Source organism: Miniopterus natalensis, chromosome 19 (assembly GCF_054644295.1).
Source record: "Miniopterus natalensis isolate mMinNat1 chromosome 19, mMinNat1.hap1, whole genome shotgun sequence".
Lineage (NCBI taxonomy): Eukaryota > Metazoa > Chordata > Mammalia > Chiroptera > Miniopteridae > Miniopterus > Miniopterus natalensis.
In genome coordinates, this window is record NC_142099.1 from 22,152,211 (window position 1) to 22,169,119 (window position 16,909).

At 39.1% G+C, this 16,909-nt stretch overlaps 1 protein-coding gene across 1 annotated transcript; it reads right to left on the reverse strand.

The window, feature by feature from the left end:
• APOBEC4 (apolipoprotein B mRNA editing enzyme catalytic polypeptide like 4) lies at window positions 1-1,107 on the reverse strand. Its single transcript, XM_016224592.2, has one exon. The coding sequence runs from the start codon at window positions 1,105-1,107 to the stop codon at window positions 1-3; it is 1,107 nt and encodes a 368-aa protein (XP_016080078.2).
• Between the last annotated feature and the right edge of the window lie 15,802 nt (window positions 1,108-16,909).

Below are 16,909 nucleotides of genomic sequence, written 5' to 3' on the forward strand. Positions count from 1 at the left end.
TTATTTCTTCCCTTTCTTTTTCCTCTTTCTTTCATCTGTCTTGTCGCTACTTAGGGACTGTTCTGTGATCTCCACTGTCCCCACCGGCACTGTGAGCGGAGGCCTTCGGAGGTCCTTGCTTTCCTGGAGTGACATCTGAGGCATATTTAAGTGCCTCACGACGTTCCTGGGTTTATATGGGTTTTGACCCACTCGGATTGGCGGTAGGTCTCTGAAAGGCACCAGCACAAAGACGACAGGGACCCTGAGGTCTGGTGCCAGGCTGGGTTGTGGTTGTCCGCTTGTCGTTTGAGGAGACTGTCCCGGAAAGGCACTGCTGGAGCGGTAGCTCTCGAAAGCTGCCTGAGCGCTCATGTCCCGACCCTCTTTTGTCGGAGGAAGCACATCAGTGAAATAAGGCGCCACCCCTGTAATGGCGTTGATTTCACACGCGTTGTGCCTGTCGGCCAGCGCCCTCCCGGGTAAGATGGGCTGGAAAACAGCCGATCCCAAGACGCCGCTCACAAAGTTGTTGAGGAGAAAATGCCAGATCCCGCCACTTATTGGGCTCAAGGTGACCTTGGGCCATAGACTAGCCAGGCTCCGGAGAGCTTCGCGGTTCCACGCCGAGGCAGGAAACTCAGGGTCAGTGTGATAGAGCTGAGAGAAGTAGATACTCAGAGTGACATCTGGGTAAGCTACCAGGAAATTGTACATTTTGCTGATGCAGCAGTGGTCAGCTTCATTGCAGGGGGAGTTGCTGGAGTACAGGATGATATGCCTGATGCCCTCGTTATTGCACATGGCCCAGTCAAGGTAGCCGTTGGTCTCGAATAGCATTGACTCCGGGTGGGTGGTGTTCGCCGTGCAGCTGCTAGCGTGACCCTTTTGCACCAGGCTCCCAGTAGAAGTTTTCAGTTCATAGAACGTGAGGTGTTTTGTTTGAGGACATGTTGGCCCATAAGGGAATCCAAAAATCTGATGGAATTCTGAGTAGGAAACCCTTGTTTCTTCACCTGTCCGAATGTGGTAAGGACAGTCGGAGCAGTCTAGAGAGAAGCTCAGCCAGTAATAAGGCTTCACTATTGTTCCACGGTTGGCTAGGTGCTCCTCGTGTAACGGCTCCATTGCTGGTGTTACTGCCGTCTAGCTGCAGTCCTAACCAAGGGAGGGAAAATACACGTAAAACCAGTGAGGGAGGAACTAAAGACAGTGCATGAATTTACTGAATCATTTTTCTTTAAAGCAGGGGGCGTGAGAACCATGGTAGCATCTTCGGGTCTAAGAGATAATGACATATATCTATAGATTAGAAAGCTCGGGATGCATCTTTATTGGGACTCCTAGGGAGTGGGGAGGAGACCAAAGAGAAAGGCATCACACAGTACCTGTTTCATAGATTCTGGGGCGGTAGAGCAAATGGGTTAATGGTGAAAGTCCTGGAAACAGACGGCCTTGTTTCAAATCAGGGCTCTGCCACTTACCAGCTTAGTGATTTTTGGCAAGTTATCTAACATCGGGGAGCCACAGCTTCCTTGTCTGTAAAATGAGGCTAAGAATAGTTCCTACCTCATAAGATTGTCTTGAGGATTGAATGACAGAATAAATGTACGATGCATTATTACATGCCTGACACAAGTAAGGACTCAATAAACACTTAGCTCTTAGTAATATCAGTGCAAGTCCTAGGGTTATCTGGATGACACTTGTTTAGGAGTGTCCAAAGGAATAAACGGGTTTTGCATTTTGTGCATAATGTTCTTCATTTGTCTCTTTTCTGAATATGATAGTGTCTAACATATCGTGCAGAGGGTTTTGAGTGTGCTTGTGTCTCAGATCAGCTATTTCTTTGACTCATTGGCAATAAGTTGGAGTGGTGATCCTTTTGGGAGTAGGATCATGGAGTCTATTCAGGTGCTAGAGACTTCTTGTAGAAGTGCCAGGTGAGTATTCTTTGGGTTGTGGATAGACATTCATCAACATTTGAGAGTTTTATTTCCAGGGGGTGGGTCTTGTTAGAGCATTTTGGAAACTTTACTATTCTAAAAGCACATATGGTTCTTTAGGATATTTCATATAGTTTCTGGGATGTTAAAAACAAAAAGCTGAGATCTTTGAGTAATTATTTTTCCTTTAAAAAATATTCCTTCATCCTGGCCGGCATGGCTCAGAGGTTGAGCATCGACCTAGGATCCAGGAGATCGAGGGGTCAGTCAGGGCACATGCCTGGGTTGTGGGATTGATCTCCAGTGGGGGATGTGCAGGAGGCAGCTGATCAGTGATTCTCTCATCATTAATGTTCCTATCCCTCTCTCTTCCTCTCCCTTCCTCTCTCTGAAATCAATAAATGTATATTTTAAAAAAATATTCCTGCCTGGCCGGGCGTGGCTCAGCGGTTGAGCATCAACCTGGGATCCAGGTGATCGGGGTTCGATTCCCGGTCAGGGCACATGCCCAGGTTGTGGGCTCGATGAATGACTTTCTCATCTCCCTCTCTATCTCCCTCTCTATCTCTCTCTCTCCCTCTCCTTTCCTCTCTCTGAAATCAATAAAGACATATTAAAAATATATATATATATTGTAAAATAACTTTTTATTATACAAGAATTACATGTTTCTTGTAGAATTATTTTTTGTGTGTGTGATACTGATACATAAAGGAAAAATAAAAACTCACGCCAGCTTGTATCAGTTTACCTTTCCATTATCATTGACAGGCCTGTTCCCTTCAGTCTTTTTGCTATGTGTGTTTGTTATGCATAACATAAATAAAACCATGTTTTATATTTTGCGTTTTCACTTAGTATTATGTCATGAGCATTTCCCCCACATTATTAAAATTCTTCAAAAACCACAATATTCATGGCTAATTTGTGTTTTATTACATGACTATAGCATTCAGGTTCTTGTCTCTTATTATTATAAATAATACTTTGATGAATATTTCTTTAAATAAATCTTCCATATCTCTATGTCTCATTGTCTTTAATGTACATCACTAGAAGTCATATTATTAGGTTAGACTTTCACACATTGCTTCCTAGGAAAGTGTACCAATTCTATTGCATTCCCTCCATTGCTACTTATAACCAATTCCCTTTGCCAACTTGAGAATTTAAGCATCTCTTTGTGGCTATAATTTGTACCTTTTCAATCCCTAGTGAGGCTGAGCACCTTTCCACATGCTTATTGGTCTGTAGTATTTATTCTTTGTGAAATATATTTGATCCCTTCCCATTTTTTTGTTTGAGGTTTCCCTTATTGATTTGCGAGAACTCTTTATGTGTCAAGAATATTAGCTGCCATATTTGTTGCAAATATTTTACCTGGTTTATAGAGCCTTTTACTTGTGCTGATGGTATTTTTGATTGCACCAAATTTTTCATTTTTATGTGGCCTGATATTTATCCTTATGATTTATTTTTTAATATTGAGTTTAGAAAAGACTTTCCCATCAAAGAGGAGTTAAATATTTCCTATATTTTCTTCTAGTATATGTGGTTTCATTTTTTATGTTTAACATTTTATCCAGGCAACAAAACAGATAAAGCAGAAAATTTAAGAGAGATAAAGTGATCATTGCAAGAAAGTATATTTTTCACTTTTCAAAATCTAATTGCTTATTTCAGAAGCATTTATGACAGCCTCTCCTATGGAAACACTTTGATCAGCTCTGTCTTCCTCAACCCAGATCCCCTCATCATTGCTTTTTGATCTCCAGGCTGAAACCTGCAGAGTAACTTATATAATCCTGTCCTGGGCAGAAAATATTTTAGGGCCTCAATCCAGCTCTAGATGGAATGTGACTTTACTCATGTCACCATCATCCTCATGCATAACACCTCTGCAATAATTCTGCCCACCACATACCTATCATAATCCAGATTTCTCCTAACCTCTGTCATTTTGACTTAGTCCATAGGATTGGGGGGTTGCCTCACTTCCTCCTAAGTGTATTTTCCTGCTGCAACTGAATTCCTGCCCTGGGACTTCCTAGACTTCACACAGCTTTTCCTCAGGCTTTGGACTCTTCCTGCTTAACCCTTGGCAATGGACCAATCACCTGGGACCTAATACCATCTCTTTCTTGACCCTGAGCATTGTTTTCTCCCAGCATCTCCTGCTTTCTGTCTTCCTCATTGGACTGGGTCTCTCTGAATATCAAAACTTGCTGAAACCAAGCCCAAAGTCTCACTCTCTTTTGAATATTGTGCCCGGGATGTGGCCTGCTATTGGGTGGCACACCCGATATCCAGGTTACTACTCAAATTACAATTTTAATTCACCCACAGAAAATTTACAGATTGGTTTGGCTAAAATGTTATGGAAGCATTACTTAGGGGCCCTTTTCTGCCTTTTTTGGGTGGATGGGTGGAGTTAACTCTATATAATGGTCCCAGAATTACCCTTTTGGGAAGCAGAGGTCTTTGTGTCTTTCAGGATAAAGGCAGTATGGAAAGTCCCGATTGCTTTCCCAAGCACTCCTTCCTCTGCACTCTTCCCCTCCTATGGCTATTTTAGCCATAAATGGTGTATCATCACTGCCCTTAAGGAAGTCTTGAGGACTAGTATCCTTGCATGGTGGAGGGAGCTCTAGAGTTTCATTCTCGCTGATGGCTTTTTAGTGTCCACCAACGGTGGCCCCTACTGGCGAGGTCTTCACTTCTTCAGTGTGTTTTTTTTTGGGGATGTGTTCTTTGATCTCCCTCATCTGAAGTGGGAGTGGGAGCAGGAAAGAACTCCTGCCCCCTTTGAGTTCTGACAGAATTTGTGGTTCATATAATCAATCAGGCATTGATCAGAGACTATCTCGTATTGCTAACTTTCGGTATCTGTCATTTCATTCTCTCCTAAGCAGGCAGAGACATGCTCTGGTTAGCCCAGGGCCTGCCTGGGAGACGATTAGCCACGGGCCGGGCTGGCTGAGACTTGCTTCCCCAGCATCCTGTGTCCCTCTCACATAGTCCTTCTGCTCTGTCTGCACTTGGGAAGTGCCTCTTGCCCTGCACAGAGCAGATCGAAGGCCAGTGGGGAGTAGGGATCTGCATAACCCAGCTCTGTCATCGGCGTGAGTGGCCTGGCCTGCAGCCGTGGGAGGACAGCTTGCCTTACTTGAACATAAATGAGGGCAATCTGCTTTATTCCCACCCCGCTAGGATTTAGTGAGTACTGCTAAAGCACAGTTTGCACCGGAGTAATTGAAGGATGGAGTTTGCCCTTCCCGATCTGTGTGCAATCTGTTAGCAGCTAAAAACAAATGCTAGCAGTTATAATTACCGTCATTCTGTCTCCAGGCTTGGATCACACGCCAGGTGTCCTGGGAGATGGTCCATTTTCTTCTTTTTCCCTCTTTAAGTTCTAGGCCCTGTTTCAAGTAGCTTCAGACGGCAATTGGACTGTCAAGTTTCACCTCTTCTGTCGGTTTGTGTCTATTTCACACTGTGTGTCTATTAGTTCGTTTGAACTTTGCTGTCCCAAGTTAGAAAGAATTTGCTGAGGTGTGGCTGCTTCTAAGAACACTGTTGAATCGGTGCCATGGTAACGTTTGCAGAGTAGCTACTGCTAGGATACAGCTCTGACACTTATTACTTTATTTGCATTTCAAACCACCTGTTCCAAAGATGAAAATATACATGAATGCATATTCCAGTTTGGATAAAAGCGTAGTATCTGTTTAAGTGAACGTGTTGGTTTTTCCCCCCCCTCTGGCTGTAAGAATCAAGTTTCGAGGTCATGCTTCTCAGCACCTTGGACCTGATCTAGAATAAGTTCCAGGCTTGGTGTATGGACAAGATTTGTTGGTTCTGTGGCCTGTGGAGGCTCCAGGGCCTCTCCTTGGGAGGTGTGCCCTTCTGTGAGAGGGGAGCACCTGCGAGAGGAAGCAGAGACTTGACTTCCCCAAAGGGCGGTGCTCTCACTAACAGGCCCACAGGCCCCAGAGTGGGGGCTCTCTATGTTGTCCAAACCTGAGTTACTGTGTGTTGGCAATTTCCTTCCTCTTACAAGTTCCCTGGGAGAGCCTTGCTGTTGATATGTATGGGGTCCCCTCCAGTTTAAGACACAGTTGTGGCCATTTCTCTGCGGCTGGTAGAAGAGCCACTTGTCCTTTTCTGTTCATTCCCCTGTTCCCTTCATCTCCACACCGTCTCCTAGGACACTAGACATGGGGATCGTCATGATTCACCCTTGGATATTCCCTCTTTTCTCTCCCTCAGGCCCCTTGAAGGAGTGAGTGATGATCACTATTGCGTCTTTCCCTTAGTTACCACCAAGTTCTTACGCATATATACTGCTCTAAAAATTACCCATCCGGGGTGATGGAGGCACCTAGAAGGTTTCCCGCAGCAGCCTCACCAATTTTTCTTTTTCATGGTCAGACTTCCAGTGTCCGCAACAGCAACAGTCCTTTCTCCTCTAGAGGGCGCCTTCTAGGGAGCTATTTTATACTGGTCTCTGTGCCTTTTAAGGGCTCAGTTCTGTTTGCCTTCAGGCTTTCTTTGGCACATGCTCACTCTGTTGCATCCCATTCTTTTCCCATCATCTGCCACTGGTCACACCTTTACTGTGCCCATAGCTTGCCTCCAATTTCATAGTATCTCCTAACTCAGTGAACTTGTAAATATAAAGCCAAAAGCTGACCCTCAAAGTTCACCTTTTATTTAACTTTAATAAATGATATTCAATTAAAAAACATAGCCTTAAAAATGAGCCTCTATCCACTGGTATATTTACTAATTGCATTTTAGGATGATTTTCGGGATAGGCAATTCCAAGTAGCCACCATTAAAAAAAAATAACTCTACTGAGGTATAATTGCCAACTAAAAATTACATATACTTAGGGTGTACAACTAGATCTTTTGATATATTTACACACTGTGAAATGATCACAACAATCTAACATATCTTCATAAAGTTATCTTTTTAGGGTGTGTGTGTATGTGAGAACACTTAAGATCTAACCCATTCGCACATTTCAAGTATACCGTACAGTAGTGTTAATGTAGTCACCATGTGTTTCACTAGATCTCCAGAACGTATTCATCTTGCATAACTGAAACTTTATACCCTTTGACCAACATCACTCCTCATTCCCCTTCCCCAAGCCCTGGTAGCCACCATTCTACTCTATGCCTCTATGAATTTGACTATTTTAAATTCCACATATAAATTAGATCATGCAGTATTTGTGTGATGCTGGTTTTTTCACTTACTAATATGCCTTCCAGGTTCATCCATGTTGCTGCAAATGGCAGGATTTCCTTTTTTAAGGCTGAGTAATATTCCATTGTATGTATATAGTACATTTTCTTTAACCATTCAATGTCATTTTGGTTGTTTCCATATCTTGACTGCTGTGAATAATGGTGCAATGGGAGTGAAGATACCTCTTTGAGATCCTGATTACAATTCTTTTGGGTAAAATATCTGGAAGTGGGCTGGCTGGATCATACGATAGTTCTATTTTAAATTTTTTGAGGAAAAGCCATACTGTATTCCACAATGGCTGCATCAGTTATATCCCCACCAACAGTATACAAGGGTTCCCTTTTCCATATTCTCGCAACACTTGTTATCTTTTGTCTTTTTTATAATGGCCATTCTTGCAGGTGTGAGGTGATGTCTCATTGTGGTTTTGATTTGCACCCCTCATAATTAGTGATATTTGAGCACCTTTTTATATATCTGTAGTTCATTTGTATGTCTTCTTTTGAGCAATGTCTAATCAAGTTCTTTGCCCTTTTAAAATTATATTAGTGTTTTTACTTTTTTTGCTATTGAGTTGTATGAGTTCCTTATTGCATGAGTTCCTTATTGGATATTACTCCTTACCAGATACGCTGTTTGCAAGTATTTTCTGCCATTCTGCCATTCTGTAGGTTGCCTTTTCACTCTGTTGATTAAGTTTCTTTTGCTGGGCAGAAGCTTTTTAGTTTAATATAGTCCCACTTGTCTATTTTTGTTTTTGATGCCTGAGATTTTGGTATCATATCCAAAGTATCATCACTAAGACCAATGTCAAGAAGCTTTTTTCCCTGTTTTCTTCTAGTAGTTTTATGGTTTCAGCTTTTATGTTTAAGTCCTTAATCCATTTTGAGTTGTTTTTTTATATGGTGTGAGATAAGGGTCCGATTTCATTCTTTTGTATGAGCTACAATTTTTTAAGCCACCATTTTTTTACATCTGTGATGTATAGGAAAACTCGGAAGGAAGGTCAACTTTGCAAAGGTCCATTTAGGTTGTACAGATGACTTTTAAAACTGAATTTAGTCATAAGGAAATGAAGGACCTTGGTCCTGATTTCTGCTCACAATTCTTATTGCTAAGTTGACATTTACAGGAAGGGAGGAACTTTGAGGAAACATCTAACTTCCAAACAGACTCCTTTCTTCTTTCCGTCTTCCTTTGTTTTTCTGTCATGTTTCATCTTCATTCAGGTGAGTTATGATGTATATTGTCTACATAAAAGTAATATGCAGGTATAATGAAGAAGCTTTACGAAGGCCAAACTCTCCTACACCTACATATGTTTTTAAAACACCCTTTTTCAGTTTAAAATGACAAAAATTGTTTCTAATCTATGTTTTGACATCCAATTTGAGATATATCCAAGATGGAATGTGTGTTGTTAGGTGCTGCATATAAGGTGACTTTCTCTTTGGGTGGCAAGAAGTAAAATAATTTATATTTTATTGCTAAAGGTTTTTACTTTTATTTGAATGTACTGAGGCCAGTTAATTACATAATTCATTGCTTTTGTAGCAATTCGGTTTACATTGAGTAATAATGTCATGTAGCATTCAGGTAGCAGTAACAAACTACCTAAACAAAACTGATGAGAAAAAGCAATCACGAAATAAAGAAGTGGACAGAATTCAGCAGATTTCATGGAGCTCACTAAGGACTTAGGTGGAAAAGATGGGATAAGATAAGCGTTAGGGTTGAGAGGAAAGGGAGACAAGAATGCAGAGGATGGATCTTCCAGCTTGGGGTCATAAGCCGAGTGGCCACCGGGTGGCAGCACAGTCTTAACAGCCAGGAAACTTTCTGGTGGATGACCCTTAGTTTGCTAAAACCAGACTTTCAGAATTTCTCCATGTTGTTTCCTCCCATTTTCCTAGGGAAACAAAAACAGATGTTTAGAATCAAAGGTAACTCCTAAAAATTAAGCTGAGGGCAAGTGCTGGGTGGAGGTATCATCTTTATTCCCAGAGGTATAGATGCTCTAAAAAAGGTTTCAAACTACCTGTGGGCAAGGACCAATTTAGTTTCCAAACCATAATACACTGGTCATTTTGTAAAATTCAATGGAAATGATTTTATAGAAAAAATAAACAAAAAAGACATAGGAAACATGAGCCCATTTAAAAATAACTAGTTCAACAGATTGCCCTGACTGGGAATCAAACCAGTGACCTTTGGTTCATGGGTCGACGTTCAACCACTGAGCAACGCTGGCCAGGCATTTCATGTGCTTCTGTCCCCCTTCAGTCACTATTAAAGAGTGATCCTGCTTACCTAAGTTCACTAAATTTTATAATACAAGTGATGAACTAAATGAAAATATCATTTGTGGAACCCATTAAAGTTTACTGAATGCCTTCTCTGTGCCCAAATTTTACATGCCTCACATCCCAAAGAGGTGGGTATTATTACAATTTCCATTTTACAGATAAGGAAACTAAGGTTCAGAGTGTTTAACTAATACTCAAGATAACATAGCTAGTAAGTGGTAGAGCTGGGATTTGAACGCAGAGCACTGTAAAACTCTTTCTTTACACCATAATTCCTCCATCACATCCTACTTTTTGAGCAAACAGAAAATAATTTCAAATTTATGACCTAGACTTAAGATAAGTTGGGGAAAATCCTATTACAAAAGTGAGACAATGATAAAATCAAGACAGAGAAGAAAATGTAGAAAAATGATAAGATGATAAGTATGTAGAAGGAAACAGCTGAAAATGTTTCTGGCAAGAGGAAAGAATTTTTAAAAAATCAACTTTATCGAGGTATAATTTACATATTATAAAATACACCCATTTTAAGTGTGCAGTTTTTTGAGTTTTGACAAATGTATGTTCTCATGTTACCACCATTATGGTAAAAATATAGAATGTTTCCATCCACCCCAAATTTCCCGTGGTCCTTCCTTCCCCAAGAATCACTCTCCCACACGGCTTGGGGGAGCTGCTGTCATTCTGCTGTCACTATAGATTACATGTGTTTTTTCCAAAGTGTCCTATAAACGGAATCATAAAGTATAAACTTTGGCACTTTTCGCTTATTTCTCAGCATGTTGTTGAGATTCCCCCATGTGATTGTATCTATCAGTAGTTTCTTTCTTTCTAATATTGTGTAATGTTCCATTGTATAGATGTGCTATAGTTTATCTGTTCATCTGTTCCTGGACTTTTGTATTGTTTCTAGTTCAGGGCTATTATGAAAAGTTCCTGGGAACATTCATGTCCAAGTCTTTGTGTGGACGTGTGTTTCCATTTCCCTTGGACAAATACTTAAGACTGGAATTGCTAGGTTTACAGTAAATGCATCTCACCTTAGAGGAACTTCTCAAGTGGTTCAGAACAGGCCTCCCTAAGCTGTGCCACTTGGGCATGTGAATTATTTTGAGCTGAAGGTGATTGAGACCCTGCGGGCTCACAAGAAACGTTTACTTCTCCCTTAAAGACTTTAAATTAGGGGCCTTTTCCATAATAAGAATCATCATGCTCGGCCGGGTGTGGCTCAGCGGTTGAGCATCGACCTAGCATCCAGGAGATCGGGGTTCGATTCCTGGTCAGGGCACATGCCTGGGTTGCGGGCTGCAGCCGATCAATGACTCTCTCATCATTGATGTTTCTATCTTTCTCTCTCCCCCTCCTTTCCTCTTTCTGAAATCAATAAAGATATGTTTAAAAAAAAAAAGGGTGGCTGTTAATCTTAAAAAAAAAAAAGACTCATCACCAGAGATAACTTTTTGTGACTATCTCTAGGGCAGGGCAAACTTCTCATTACTGAACATCTGCTCCCCTTACAGTCCTGCAAATGACCCAGCCCCCCAAGCCCCAAGGTGCCTGACCTCATCCTTAGCTCAATATGTCATATTCACTTCCTTTCATTTTTCTGTCTCTGAACTTCTTATATATGAGGGTCTCTGACTTGCTCATGTATGTTGGGTTCCCATACATGAGTATGTAATTATATTTGGTTATTTTCTCTTGTTAATCTACTCTGTGTCACATAGGTTTAATTATTAGACCAGCTGAAAGAAGGGTAGAGGAAAGTCTCTTCCTCCCTAACACTGCCGAATTGTTTTCAAAAGTTATTTGTTATTTTATGTTTCCATTAGCAACAAATGGAAAGATATTCCAGTTGCTCACATCCTAGCCAACACTTGGTATTGTCAGTGAAAGGAAGTAATGTATCGCTTGTCATTTGACAGGGAAGGAATGAACTGTGGATGGGATTCTTTAGTACTCCTGTTTCTTCATTTGGATACTTAATTCCCAATAAATTTTCAAGGTCACCATACTTATCAACAAATTTGATATTTAGTTTATCATGCTTTCAGCTCCTCTTGTCCCAATTTCTTTCCAATGAAGTCACTAATAGCGCTGAACTTGGCGCTGAGTTCAGTTCAATTTTGTCCCTCAGTTAAGACAGAATATGTGGAAGCTGAGAGAAAATATTATAGTCTTGGACTCAGTAGAGGATATGGTGAACTCTGAAAATCCTCCAAGTAGAAAATTGCCATTATCTCTTGAAATATTTTTCTCCTCCATTCTCTCTTTTGGAACATCAATTGGGTGTATCTTGAACCTCCTCATTTATCCTATGACTCTTAATATGACTCTTAATTTGTCTGTTGTAATTGCTATTATTCATTTAAAAAAATATGTTTTTATTGACTTTACAGAGAGAGGAAGGGAGAAGGAGAGAGAGAAACATCAATGTGAGAGAGAAACACTGATTGGGTGCCTCCAGCACACACCACGACTGGGGACCAAACCTGCAACCTGGGTATGTGCCCTGACCAGGAATCGAACCGGCGACCTTTTGGTGCACAGGAGGATGGATGCTCAGCCAACTGAGTGATACCATCGTTCATCTTTCAGTGCTGTATTCCTGGTGTTTTCTCTGGGTCAATCATCTTGTTCTCTACTTTCCTCTACAGGTCTGCTAATGTGCTCTTTAACCCACTTATTGAGTTACTTAAATCAATGAATATATTTATCCATTCTAGAAGTTTTATTTGTATCTGTATTTTCCTCTATTTTAATATTTTTGTTTTTTTAAAAATCTTTAATTATTTTCAATGTTATTAGATAGTCTGTAACAAATAATTCTATTATCTAATGTTCTTGGAGGTTTAACTTTGCTTTTAGTTATTTCTCCCTACTCTTGCTGATGGTGGATTGTTCCTTTGGGTGTTGTAAAATTTTGTTTTTGAAGTCATGCTTGGTGGGGATCCTGTGTGGCCTGCACTGAAGCATGTCTCTCTACAGCGGAGGTTCTCAGTCTTTTCTGCACATTAGAATTACCTAGTGAGCTTTTAAAAATTAGGGTGGCAGGTAGAACTGCAGATCAGTTAACTCAGATACTCCAGGTGTGAGACTGAGGCATTAGTGTTTTTAGAGTTCCAAAATCAAGGTGGAGAATCACTGCTCTAGAGAGAATTTGCCTTTAATTTTTACAGACACTACAAGTGTGTTTCCCAGACCTGGATCACTTTAATATCTATTTCTCAGCTCTGGATTCCTGAACTACATAGGTAGTATAATTTTTTTAACACTAAAAAATAGTTTTAATAGCAAATAACAAAGCCAATTTGATTAGTTTTGCTTTCCCTCCCCCCAACTTTACTGAGAAATAATTGACATATATAATTATATATACTTAAAGTATAAAATGTGATGGTTTTATATACATGTACATTGTGGAATGATTACCAAGTTCAAGTTATTTAACACAGTAATCACCTTGCATACTTAACTCTTTTTTATTTTTATTTTTTGTGGTGAGAATACTTAAGATCTACTCTCAGCAACTTTCATGTATATAACAAATATACAATACCATATTATTAATAGCTGTACATTAGATCCTTAGAATTTATAAGTTTGTAACCTTTGACCTATATTCATATGTACCCTTCCCCCCAACCCTTAGTAATAACCACTCCATTTTGTTTCTGTGAAATCAGCTTTTATTTATTTATTTTTAAATATTCTGCATATAAGTAATACCTTGCAATATTTGTCTTTCTCTGTCTGGCTTATTTCTCTTAGCATAATGCCCTGCAGTTTCATTCTGTTGTAGCAAATGGTAGGATTTCCTTATTTTCTATAGCTGAATAGTGGTCTATTATACATATAGGTACATATATAATATATAATATAAAGTATACTATAATGTATAATATGTAATATATAACATAATGTATAATATGATGTATGATGTATAATATAATATTTTTTATATATATGGCATTTGGTGCCTGTGCTTTTGCTGTCCTTTCCAAAAAAATTACTGCTAAGACCAATGTCAAGGAGCTTTTCCTATATGTTTTCTTTTAGGAGTTTTATGGTTTCGGGTTTTATATTTAAGTCTTTAATCCATTTTGGCTTAACTTTTATGAGTTATGAAAAATAAGGGTCCAGGTTCACTGCATGTGAATAGTCAGTTTTCCCAATACCATTTATTGAAGAGACTATCCTTCCCCACTGTGTATTCCTAGTGTCTTGTCAAAGATTAGTTGACTGTATATGCATAGGTTTATTTCTGAGCTTTCTATTCTGTTCTATTGCTCTATGTGCCAGTACCATACTCCTTTGATTACTATAGCTTTATAGTGTAGTTTGAAATCAGAAAGTGTGATGTCTTTAGCTTTATTCTCCTTTCACATTCAGGATATTCAGGATCTTTTTTGTCTCCATACAAATTTTAGGATAGTATTTTATATTTCTATGAAAAATGCCATTGGAATTTTGATAGGGATTGCATTGAATTTGTAGATCACTTTAGGTAGTATAGACATTTTAACAATATTAATTCTTCCAATCTAACAACATGGGATATCTTGCCATTTATTTGTGTTTTCTTCAATTTCTTGCGTCAGTATCTTATGGTTTTTAGTGTACAGGTCTTTCAATTTGTTAATTAAAATTTATTCCTATTCTGTTGTTTTTAACGTGATTATAAATGGGATTGCTTTCTTAATTCTTTCAAATAGCTCGTTGTTAGTGTTTAGAAATGCAAATGACTGTTGTATATTGATCTTGTACTTGCAATTTTACTGAATTTATTTATTAGTTCTAACAGGTTTTGGTAGAGTCTTTAGAGTTTTCTGTGTATAAGATTATGTCATCTGCAAATAGATAATTTTACTTCTTCATTTCCAATTTGGGTACTTTTTATTTATTTTTCTTGCCTAATTGCTGTGGCTAGGATTTCAGTACTATGTTGAATGGAAGTGGTGAGAGTGGGCATGCTTGTTTTGTTTCTGATATTAGAGGGAAGACTTTTAACTCTTCTCTGTTGAGTATGATATTAGATGAGGGCTTGTCATATATGGCCTTTATTATGTTGAAGTGCATTCCTTCTCTACCTAATTTGTTGAGAGTTTTATCATGAAAAGATGTTGCATTTTGTCAAATGCTTTTTATGCATCTATTGAAACAGTCATATGATTTTTATCTTTCATTCTGTTAATATGGTATATCACATTTATTGATCTGTGTATATTGAACCATCCTAGGGTGCCAGGGATAAATCCCACTTGATCGTGGTGTATGACTTTTTTAACATACTCTTGAATTCAGTTTGCTAGTATTTTGTTGAGAAATTCACATCTACGCTCATCAGGGATATTGGCCTGTAATTTTCTTTTCTTGTAGTGTCCTTGTCTGGCTTCAGTATTAAGATAATGTTGGCCTTATAAAATGAGTTTGGAAGTGTTCCTTTCTCTTCAATTAGGTAATGTAAATTTGAACCTTATGTTTGGGAAGCGCCTCCCCCCCAAACATCTATGCTGAAATAGCTTCCTTGCCATCTCTTTTTACCGAGAGACTAGCCATTTGAGGACTTATGGGGGCTGGGTGGGACTTGTTCCATTTCACATTGAGCAAATCCAAGGCTTCATCATCTATTTTCACATGGCTATAAAATCCCAAGCTTCCTCTTATCAGTATCAACACAGCCTAAATGTCAGTGCCAGTGTAACATATCTATGTTTATGTCCTTCCCTGGTTTTGGAATTAGACTGTCCCTTACTTTCTTGTGACTCAGCTGTATTTTTGAATCTTTGTTATATTTTACCCCCCAAATTCTAGGTTTTTCTGTGTACTTAGATTACAGTATTGCTGAAAATACAAGTATTGCCATGATTGTGAGTCTGTAGCTTCACGACCCTGCCCTTGAATTCATCCTCCAGTTCTCAGTGTCTGCCTGACCCACGTATGAGCTTGCTGTGTCTTTGGACATGGTACATTGGGTTTGCAAGGATCCACCTGGCAGACAGACATCTGGAGCTTGTATGTGTTTCCCTGGACTGTGCCTGGTCTGGTTTTGGCTTCATCTTGCTCCAGCTGGTCTATGTTACCAAGGTCCCAGCATACTTTGAATTCCAACCTACCTGAATTATGTCAATTTCTATTCTTTTTTTTTCTTCTGTTTCCAAGTCTCTGTCTTCTGAACTTAAGTTGCCAAACTTAAGTCTGGTTTCAGTTTATTTTCTGGATTCATCTTTTCACAAAGACTCTATTCCTGATTTGAGAGTGTAGTGTGGTTTATAACAATGTGGGAATGGGTCCAACTCAGGATTCAGATTTCTAAGATGCCCAGATGGTCTTAGCAAAAAGCTTCTAACTTTTTTTTTCATTTAAAAGAACACTAAACTTATTGAGTATGTGAATTTGAAAGATTTTCTATTACATGTTGGTAATATATGTACCTATAATATTAATTGAGGATAAACACTGAATTGCTAATTTTGTCAAAAGGAGGAGTTTATAGTTGAGAATACCCTTTGATTTACTTTTATTTGCTTAATTCATGAGTAGTTATCTCCCTGTATATACCAAATACAACCAGCTGTGTGGGATTGTGGCTGGTCTCGTCCATATACCCTTTGACTCTGAGACCTCATAAAGAAATTGAGTTTGGTGAAAAGCATTCAGAGAACTCTTGTCAGTATCAGATGGAGCATTTATCCTAGTTTAGACTAAAATTTGGACAGAGGTTCTTGATGAAACAGCCTTTTAAAATGGCAGACTTTCTTCTAATGTGATAAAATTAAGTTTGCATTTGTAATTTATAATTTCGTGATGACTCAGTTTAATTTGAAATATTTTACTTCCATAAAGATGAAGCTATTAAAGCAGAAGTAGATGAAGTAGGACTTTTGGGGAAAAGAAGTACTAATTTGAAGAAAATGGTCCCATTTGTTTCCTGTTGAAGCATCCACAGTGTCTGTTTGCTTTTCTTCATAAAAATGCAGTAAAGAATATGCGTCTCTCTGTGAGACCTCCTAGGTGGTGAAGCACAGTTCGCTTTCTGTGGAATAGATTGGTGTGCCGAAGACCAAAGTGCCTTCCTTTGAATTATTTTCTTACTCTCCATAGATTCCTATTTTTTTCCTGCCATGATATCATGATCAGTGAATTTAATTTTTATTGGTTTATATCAGGCTACTTCCAAAAAGGATTTGAGGTGATATTGTCTGTTGACTTATTGGCAACATTAAAAGCTATTGTTTCTGTATTACTGAAGAGTAGGCCCTATAAAGACAGAGACCTACAGCTCCTCCATTCACCTGCTGCATTATTTGCCCTGAGGGCCAGTCATGGCACATTCACAGTCATTGAATAAATGAATGAATTGATGAGTGGCAATCTCCATGCTAGCCTTAAGAAATTTTCTATATCACTTAT